At 58.8% G+C, this 9,463-nt stretch overlaps 2 protein-coding genes across 2 annotated transcripts in view; one reads left to right on the top strand and one right to left on the bottom strand.

Moving 5' to 3' along the window:
• Positions 1–5,889, top strand: part of PCNX2 (pecanex 2) — a 215,259-nt gene extending 209,370 nt beyond the window's left edge. Inside the window, exons 36-37 of the mRNA XM_006146000.3 lie at positions 3,210–3,658; positions 4,790–5,889. Of these exons, the coding sequence (XP_006146062.1) occupies positions 3,210–3,658; positions 4,790–4,957 (617 nt within the window). The 3' untranslated portion in view covers positions 4,958–5,889. The remainder of the gene's footprint in view (positions 1–3,209; positions 3,659–4,789) is intronic.
• A 2,693-nt stretch (positions 5,890–8,582) lies between these two features.
• NTPCR (nucleoside-triphosphatase, cancer-related) overlaps positions 8,583–9,463 on the bottom strand; it is a 16,820-nt gene continuing 15,939 nt past the window's right edge. The window contains exon 5 of the mRNA XM_006145973.3: positions 8,583–9,072. Within this exon, the coding sequence (XP_006146035.1) occupies positions 9,004–9,072 (69 nt within the window). The 3' untranslated portion in view covers positions 8,583–9,003. The remainder of the gene's footprint in view (positions 9,073–9,463) is intronic.

Consider the following 9,463-nt stretch of genomic DNA (forward strand, 5'->3'; position numbering starts at 1 on the left):
CGGGCCCACTTCAGGCCAGCCCTGCAGCATGGTGGCTACCGTGGCTGGATTCCACACGGCAGACAGTTGAGGTTCTCGACCCTGCTTCGGGAGAGTTCGAGAAGGGACTGTGGTGTGTCTACCCTCACGGGGCGTGCCTTGGGCAGGGATGGCCCAGTGGGGAGACATCGCCGAGTGCTGTACATGGGTTCATCTGACCCTCACCAGGACGGCCCGTGGTTGTCCTCACCTTGCACACAGTACAACAAGGGCACAAAGAATTCCCCGCTGAGGCTGATCCTGGAGAAGAGTGTGAGTGGGGTGAGTCGGTGTGCATGTGAGTGGGTGTGTGTGAGCAGATGCACATGTGAGTGGGTGTGTATGTATATGTGCATGTGAGTGTGTGTGCAAGTGGGTGCACGTGTGAGTAGGCATGTAGATATGAGTGGGTGTACACGTGAGTGGGTGCACATGTGAGTGGCCATGTATGTACAAGAGCGTGGGTGTGTGTCTGTGAGTGTTAGTGGGTGTGTATGTATGAGTGGGCATGTATATGAGTGTGTGCGTGAGTGGATGCACATGTGAGTGGGCATGTATGTATGAGTGTGTGTGTGTGGGAGTGTATGTATGAGTGGGCGAGTATGTGTGTGGGGTGTGTGTAGGTGGTTGTGCATGTAAGTGGGCATGTATGTATGAGTGGGTGTGTGTGTGGGAGTGTGTGCATGAGTGGGCATGTATGTACAAGTGAGCGTGTGTGTGTGAGTGGGTGCACGTGTGAGTGAGTGGGGGTGTGTGTGAGTGGGTGTGTATCTATGAGTGGGTGTGTGTGCGTGAGTGGGGGTGTGTGTATGAATGGATGTGTATGTATGAGTGGGTGTGTGTGGGGGAGTGTATGTATGAGTGGGCGAGTATGTGTGGGTGTGTGTGTGGGTGGTTGTGTATGTGAGTGGGCATGTATGCATGAGTGGGTGTGTATGAGTGGGTATGTGTTGCATCAGTGGGTGTGTATGTATGAGTGGGTGTGTGTGTGTGTGCATGAATGGGCATGTATGTATGAGTGTGTGTGAGTATGTGTGAGAATGGGCGAGTATGTGTGTGTGTTTGTGTGTGTGTGTGAGTGGGCATGCATGTATGAGTGTGTGTGTGCATGTATGAGTGGGCATGTGTGTGTGTTTGTGTGTGTGTGTGAGTGGGCGTGTGTGCATGAGTGGGCATGCATGTATGAGCGGGCGTGTGTGTGAGTGTGTGTGCGTGAGTGGGTGTGTATGTATGTGTGTGTGTGCCTGAGTGGGTGTGCGTATGAGTGGGCATGTATGCATGGGCGAGTGTTCAGCTCTCACCAGATCAGGGCCCGCTGGCACCCACTGTCCCTTCTGGAGTCGGATGCGCCAGGCCTGTCCCCTCTTTTCTCTGTGAGGGCACCTGTGTGGCCACCCAGCGGACCCTCAGGCAGGCTGTGGTGGCTGTGGGCGGGACCCCGCCAGAGGCTGAACCCTCATCCCGAGGAGGCCAACGCCAGTCCTGTGGGACCACGTGCCATGCTGCGGGCGAGCACCCCCTTCCTCAGCACATGGGAGGAGTGAGCAAAGTGGGCTCAGGGCCCACTGGGGGCTGACACCCCCCTCACAGCGTGCAGACCGGACTGTGGTCCATGTGAGACAGGAAGTCAGCAGGGGGAGTGGGGCCGGAGGGGACCCCTGGTCTTGCTGTCTAGGCATCAAGCTGTCAGCAGGCCTGCGGCTGCTCGGCCCCTTCATGGACACACGCGAACGTTTAGGGTCACCAGCTACATGGTGAGAACCACGGCCCCACGTCTCAGCCCCTCCGCTGCTGACTTAGAGCCTCTGTGCCAGCCCGGGGGCGTGGCCACGGGGCATCAGGACGATGTCACAGCTGCTCCATCGCAGCCATGCTAGGACGAGACCCTGTGGCTCCCGGCGCGGGAGCAGGTGACCGTCGTTCTGGCAGGCAGCCTGCCTCCTGTGGCCAGGTGGGCCATGCTCCCATGTCACAGGCTGTGCGGGAGGGTCTGGAGGCCCTGCGGTCCTCCCCGGGGCGTGCTCAGCACCCATCTCTGGTGCAGCTCAGTCCCTCTGGTCAAAACTGGCACGTCTTGGGACCAGCAGGTGGGTAACGGTTAAGTCACTAGACTCCCGTGTAGTTGACTGCAGTTCGAGTCCCGCACTTGGTGACTCAAAACTCACGCCAGGCATATGTGTGTGCATGCCCCAAATCCTGGGAGGAGAATGGAAGAGAACTGTGGCATGGCCACCCCCTTGGGGGGTGATGTCTCACTTTCTGTCTCTCTGTCTCTCTAGCAAGTGCTTGCACCCTTCAGCAAAAATCTCTTTAAAAAAGAGAGGGGGGGACCAGCAGTTAGCGTAATGGCTATGTCGCTGGACTCCCACATAGTTGACTGCGGTTCGAGTCCCGGACCCGGTGGCTTAAACTCACGCTGGGCGTGTGTGCGTGCATGCCCAAGATCCCAAGAGGAGAATGGAGGAGAAGGGATTGCAGCGTAGCCATTGCCCCCTGGGGGTGATTTCTCGCTTTCTGTCTCTCTGTCTCTCTCTGTCTGTCTGGCGAGTACACACACCCTACAGCAAAAACCTCTCCAAAAAAAAGAGAGAGAAACTCGAGTCTCAGCCAGAGCTGGGGCTGGGAGGGCCTGAGGGGAGGGAGGGCTGCCAAGGAGGGTGGGGGCCCCTCCACGTGTGCCCAGGTCCAGCCATGATGTGCAGCCTGCACCTGCACCACCGGGACCCCACACCAGGGCCATGGCCTGTGATGGAAGGCACCCCCCCACACACACTCCCAATGCAAACAGCACACCACGCACACCTCCTGTCGTCACCACTCAGATAAGTGCAGAGACCAAGACGCTGAGCCAGGAACAAGCTGGGACGTGCTCTGTGGGGCCACAAGGTGCTGCTGACACCGTCCATGTTTGCCAGGACCCAGGCTCCTCGGGAATGCTGGTTTTGGTCCTAAACTAGCAGCGTCTCAGGCCCCTGGGAGGCTGCAGCTCCCACCTTTGGGCTTCAGGTGCCCTTGGGTACCCTCCGTTCTTCATGGACGGGGCCAGCGAGACAGTGAGGTCGTGAGGCTGTGGTCCGGCTTCCAGCTCTCGGGCCCAGCCTGCCAGGCGCCTGGCCGGGTCCCCAGCCCCAGGCAGGACAGCTGGCTGCCTCACTGAGCACTGACGTCGCGTGTCCCACTTTCCTTTCAAGGCCGGAGGAAGGGCAGGAGCCAGTCGGTGCAGGCACCCTCGGTGGTGGGCCAGCGACCTCCTGTGCTGAGCTCGTCCGGCCCACTCCTGGAGGGCCGCCAGGCCTTCCTGCAGACGTCCACGTCAGTGCACGAGCTGGCACAGCGACCCCCGGGCAGCCCGCGCTCCCTGCACACCTCAGCCGCGTCCCTGCACTCACAGCCGCCACCCACTACCACCACCGGCCACCTGAGCGTCCGTGAACGGGCCGAAGCACTCATGAGGTCCAGCCTGGGCTCTTCTACCAGCTCCACCCTCAGCTTCCTGTTCGGCAAGAGGAGCTTCTCCAGCGCCCTGGTCATCTCTGGACTCTCGGCCGCAGAGGGCGGCACCACCAGCGATACCCAGTCGTCCAGCAGCGTCAACATCGTGATGGGCCCTTCGGCCAGGGCTGCCAGCCAGGCCACTCGGGTAAGGGACAAGGGGCCAGGCATGGCTCCTGCCATCTGCCTGCAGATCCCTCTTCTCTGAGACACCCAGGTGGCGGCCAGGACAGCCTGGCCACTCCACAGCAGGACAGGCACAGTGCACACGACCCATGAGCCCGTACCCACCTCGGCACCACTGGGGTGGCTGGAACAGGTTCCCTGTCAGTGAGTGTCAGGTCCTGGGGATCTCCAGTTCCCGCCCAACTCATTTAACCCCATGGCTGCTGAGGTAGCCTCCTCTTAAATGCAAACATCGGGCAGGTGTGAAGGCCTTCCTGCAGGTAGGCTATTACTGTTCAGAACCCCAGTGAGCTAGCCCTCAGGGACACTCGGGCTGCTGAAATGGCAGTACCCCCAATTCCCTGATGTGACATGTCAGTAGGGGGCGCACAGGTGGCACCACGGCCAAACCCAGACCGCCTGGAGACCCCTGCCCCATGGGATGGTCTTGCACCTTCCTGCGAGTCCCAGCAGCTGTTTCTGGTTCAGGGCATGGCTCTTAGAAAAGGGGCCACAGTAGGACAGTCTTGGGACCCCCTTCATGGGACCTGCAGGGGCCTTCCCACCCGGGGAAAGCATGGTCAGCTTCAGGGAGGGGCTTCAGGCCACCGGGAGCCCCAGGCCTCCGTGGCCAAGAGGAAGGATCTGACTCATTTGAGAGTTTTATTGAATTCAGTTCAGTAACTTAAAAGCACACTACCCTTTTTTCATTTCCTCAATTAAAATGCAAAAAACTCCTCTCCCCCACCCCCAGCCTGTGTTTGAGTCCCAACCTGTGTTTCCAGGATCCTGGCAAATTCTCCTTCCCGCTCTCCAAGGACAACTGAGTCCTGGGGCTTTGTGGCTCCCGGTGAAAAGGCCCGAGCTGCAGAGCTCTGCACTGTGACAGGCAGGGTGTGGAGGGCTCCGAGCACGACCCAGGGCCAAGACAGAGGGCCCCGGGTCATCTCTGCTGCGTGTCTGGGCCACCCATCACAGGCCCAGGTCCGGGCACGTCCCACCCTCCCAGCCACCCCGCGGTCCTCGCTTGGCCCACAATGACCTCAGGTCCCTGCGGCAGCGGGGTCCTGGGGGCGGAAGGGCCTAACATCTGCTCCTCCCCTCTCTGTGGAAGCACTTCTCGGAGCCCTGCTACCCCACCGCCGCCGAACAGGGGCAGCCTCACGACCGAGGTCTGCCTGAAGCCACAGTGGAGAATCTCGGGGTCTGCAGACGAGCGAGCCAGGAGGACATGGGCCTGGACGACACGGCTTCCCAGCAAAGCGCTTCCGACGAACAGTAACGGAGGGCGGCTGCCCGGGGCCCCGCAACGTCCTCCCCGCCCGGACCCAGGGAGAGCGAATCTCACATGGGGCTATCGCCACCCATGGGGGCTCTTCCCAGGAAAAAGTGAGAGCTGTTCCAAAAGAGGGGCTGACCTTACCTCAGGTTCTAGAAAAATCTCTCCCGTGTCTTCCCCAGGCACCGGCTGCCCAGTGTGGCGGGCAGGCTCCACACACGTCCCAGGGGTTGCAATGTCACACAAAAGCCATTCAGTACTGTAACCCTAGAGCAGCAGCCCCGAGCAACTCCTCACGACCAGATGGTGCATGCTGAGTGACTGGCGCCCGCACACACCACGAGGAAGGGGTGCGCGCGGTGCCCCATGCACCGAGGCCTAACGTGAGCGCCCAGCAACCCTCCCTGTGACGTTCATGCCGACGTCGCGTGTGCCACGGGCAGCTTCCTGGCAAGAACCACGCCAGCGCATGCAGTCACGTCTCAGTCTTCCATGAGGGCGCAGGTTTCCAAGTCGATCCCAGCAGGTGCACGGAGTCCCACGACACTCCCCAGGCTGCCCCACCGCTTTCCGGCCACTGCGCGCTTGCCAAGACCTGCTGTTTTCCAAGCCGAGCAGCCATCACTCTATCACAGAGCACTTGCACACACCTTTGTTTCTGGAATTAAAACGTTTATAGTTATTGCTGTCCAGTGTTTGCTGAAGCTGTGGTCATATCTAAAAACGTGTCCTTCACTGTGAGATGAACACGTGGGACAATTCTGTCAGCCAGAAAGTCGACTTCGTGCTGACACAGGGGAGAGGTCGGGGGTCATGAAATGGTCCACGTCTTCACTGACCTTGTGCACCACCCCTTTGAGAACAGTAGTTAGGGTCCAGCAGATGGCGTCATGGGCATGTTGCTGACTCCCATTAGCCGACCACAGTTTGAGTTCCAGATCCAGCAGCTTAAAACTCACACGGGGCACGTGTGTGTGTGTGCCCAAGATCCTAAGAAGAGACTGGAGGAGAAGGGATTGCGGCGTGGCCATCCCCCTGGGGGGGTGATTTCTCGCTTTCTGTCTCTCTTTCTCTGTTTTTCTGGCGAGCACACATGCCGTATGGTAAAAAAACCTCTTAAAAAAAAAGACGAAGCGTGTGGGGCCCAGAAGATGGGAGCAGTGGCGATGCAGTGCTCTGTGAGCCTGGCCTACATAGAAAGGTTCGAGGTTTGGAACCAGCAGTTGGTGTAATGGCTATGTTGCTGGACTCCCATGTAGTTGAGTGTGGTTAAAGTCCCAGACCCGGTGGCTTAAACTCAGAGTGGGCGCGTGTGCCTGCATGCCCAAGATCCCGAGAGGAGACTAGAGAAGGGACTGCGGCGTGGCCATCCCCCCGGGGGGTGATTTCTCACTTTCTATCTCTCTTTCTGGAGAGCGCACAGGCCCTATAATAAAAACCTCTCCAAAAAAAAAGGTTTGAGGTTCAAGTCCCAAAACCTCCCTGATGCCAGGTACACACGTGCCCGTGACCCAGGCTGGCTGAGGCCGGGCAGACCACGACCAGCAGTTACCGTAATGGCTGCGTCGCTGCACTCCCACGTAGTCGACTGCGGTTCGCGTCCTGGACCCGGTGGCTTAAAACTCATGCCAGGCGCATGTGCGTGCATGCCCAAGATCCCAAGAGGAGAATGGAGGAGAAGGGATTGCGGCGTGACCATCCCCCCTGGGGGGGTGATTTCTCGCTTTCTGTCTCAATGTCTCTCTCTGTCTGTCTGGCGAGCGCATGTGCCCTATAGCGAAAAAAAAAAAACCTCTCCAAAAAAAAAAAGAAAAAAACAAAAACAACAAACCTCTTGGGGATGTCTATGTCCCTGTCTTTTCCCCTTGCACTCTAGAAGAAATAAATAAGCTTAAAAAAAAAAAAAAAAGGCCAGCAAGTGGCATGGTGGTTAAGGTGCTAGATTCCCACAGGGCCAACCAGTTCGAATCCCAGATCTGGTGCTTGCTTTCTCACATACTCTCTCTGGTGAGCACATGTGCCCTGCAGCAAATTTTAAAACTAATAAGTAAAATTAAATAGATAACTCCTTTTTTTTTGAGAGAGAGATTTTTGCTATAGGACATGTGCGCTCACCAGAGAGAGACAGAGAGACAGAAAGCGAGAAATCACCCCCCAGGGGGGATGGTCACGCCGCCATCCCTTCTCTCGGGATCTTGGGCACGCACGCACACATGTCCGGCATGAGTTTTAAGCCACCGGGTCCGGAATGTGAACCGCGGTCAACCATGTGGGAGTCCAGCGACATAGCCATTACGCTAACTGCTGGTTCCCAATAAATAATTCTTTAGGGAAAAAAAAAAGAGAGAGAGAGAGAGAAGAGCGCAGAAGGCCTTTCTGTTGGCTGCACAGGTCCGGCCTCTGCCTGCACCGTGGGCACTTCCACGTGGGCAGTGGCTCCCTTGCCCCTCCGAGAGCTGGCTTCGCGATGAGCCTCCCTTGAGCTATCTCACCTATCTGAGGTCAGCTCCATCAGCTTTCCTTCCAGTCCAAGACAAGATCAGAGTCTACTCGCATGCAGGAAAAAGGCCAAGCAGAGCGCACTCCCTTTCCATGTCAGAGGGCCCCACAGACAGCCCGGCTCCCGGAGGTGGCCAAAGGCTCTGTCTGGTTGGGGCCAATGTCAGCCGGGCAGTGTGGCTATCCAGGCCTGGGCACTGGCCTGTCTCTGGGCACAGGGCCGCTTTCCCAGTCTGCCTCCCCCTGCTGGGTGCTCGGGAGCCAAGTGGGGCTCCCGACAAGCATGAGCTGCTCCTGCTGGCAGGGCCCCAGCCAGGCAGGCCTGAGCAGGGGCCACCCCGTCCCCAAGGGACAGAGCCTACAGCGGCTTGGGGCCTCTCCTATAGTCACTGCAGGGCAGAGGCAAAAGGGGCCACCCGCTGCCTCTGGCGGGGCAAGTGGCCCTTTTACAGGGAAGGGTCAGCTCGTGGTCTGTCCCCAGGACAGACCCCAGGGCTGCCTAGGAAGGCACTGAGGGCAGACCGGCGGGAGCTCCTGGCCAGGCTTTGGCACGAGTGCCTCCTGCCTTCCACTCCCCGTGCCCGGCTCACAGGCCCGCACTCCAGTGCCGACGTTGCCATGGTTTCAGGGAGGGACGGCCACCATGTATGCCCGTGGGCTGTAGCTAATGCCAGTTGCTTAAAAATCTGGACCTCCAGTCAGTGACCTAAAAACACTGAGCAGGTCACAGCTCTACTTTCATCAGCCACTGGGAGAGGAGTTTTTATGCTTTAGGGAATGCCGGGGCTTCCACCGTCATGGCCACGCTCCTCTTCCTCCTCCAGCACCCTGCTATGGGCTGGGGCCTCCACCCTACACCGCTGTGCTCAACGGGCACCCTCCACGGGGCTAAGTGGGTGGTGACGAGTCTCCCGTGATGTGGCCTCACCCCCTTGGAGGACAGCGGTCTCCCCCTTTTCTAGAGAGGACACAGGGCATGCCAAGGTTCAAAACCGCCCCACAGCAGCTCAGGCAGAGCAGGGCTCGGGGACAGCCCAGGCCAGCGAGCGCCAGAGGCCCCCTGCTGCCCGCGTGGGTGACCATCAGGTATTTCCTTGTATTCACTGCAGTATACAAACAGCAAGAGAGGTGGGGGCATGAAATGGTTTTCTTTAGAAATGATGATGTTTTCAAATGAAATAACATCACTCCGGGTTGCGTGAGACCCATGCTGCACCTGGAGAGGAATTTCATTTTCACGGGGTGCGGAACTGAGAAGGCAGCGAGTCCCCCGGGTCCCCCCGAACACATTTATAACCCCACTGGGGGCGCGTTCCTTCTAATACTCGGAAAACCATTTCCCGTTTCATAATTTACCCAAATCATGCGCACAACTACAAGAGGGATAAACAGCCGTCTCCGTGCGGAAACCAAGCAGGTCGGCCGTTCATCTTGTCAACCGGTTCAGCGCCGACGCCAATCTGATCACTGCACGTTTTATGGGAAACGCGTCGAGTGCTGGGCACGGCCCACTGGGCACTCGCTCACATGGGGGGAGCGGCGCTCCGGCCTCACTTCCGGCCGCTCTGCAGGCACGTCACGATGTCCGGTAGGAGGTGGTTTCTGTTCTCCTTGGTGACCTGTGGGGGGGAGAGCAACGAGAAGTGTGGAAGGGCAGGCACCAGAGCGCCCTCCCTCCTTCCGTCCTGTGAGGGCGACTTTGAAAGGCAATGGGGAGCTGGGAGGGTTAGGGTGTGCTATTGAGTGAGGAAACCAGGTCCTCAGGACACTCAGACACAGGCAGGAAGTGGCCACCCAGGGAGTGCATGTGGGTGCCACGAGATGAGCGTTGGGCTGTGTCTGCAGTCACGGGCTCCACGGAGCATGGAGCGGAGGGAGTGAGGCGGGCAGGCACTGGGTGTGAGCTTAGCAGGCCACTCACAGCTGCTGCACCCACAGTGGGAGCTGTGCAGGTGCACCTGTGGCTCCATGCAGCCACTACGGCTCCCCCCGGCCCCCCGGAGGGGCCCC

This window comes from Tupaia chinensis, unplaced genomic scaffold (genome assembly GCF_000334495.1).
Source record: "Tupaia chinensis unplaced genomic scaffold, TupChi_1.0 Scaffold000161_1, whole genome shotgun sequence".
Classification (NCBI taxonomy): Eukaryota; Metazoa; Chordata; class Mammalia; order Scandentia; family Tupaiidae; genus Tupaia; species Tupaia belangeri.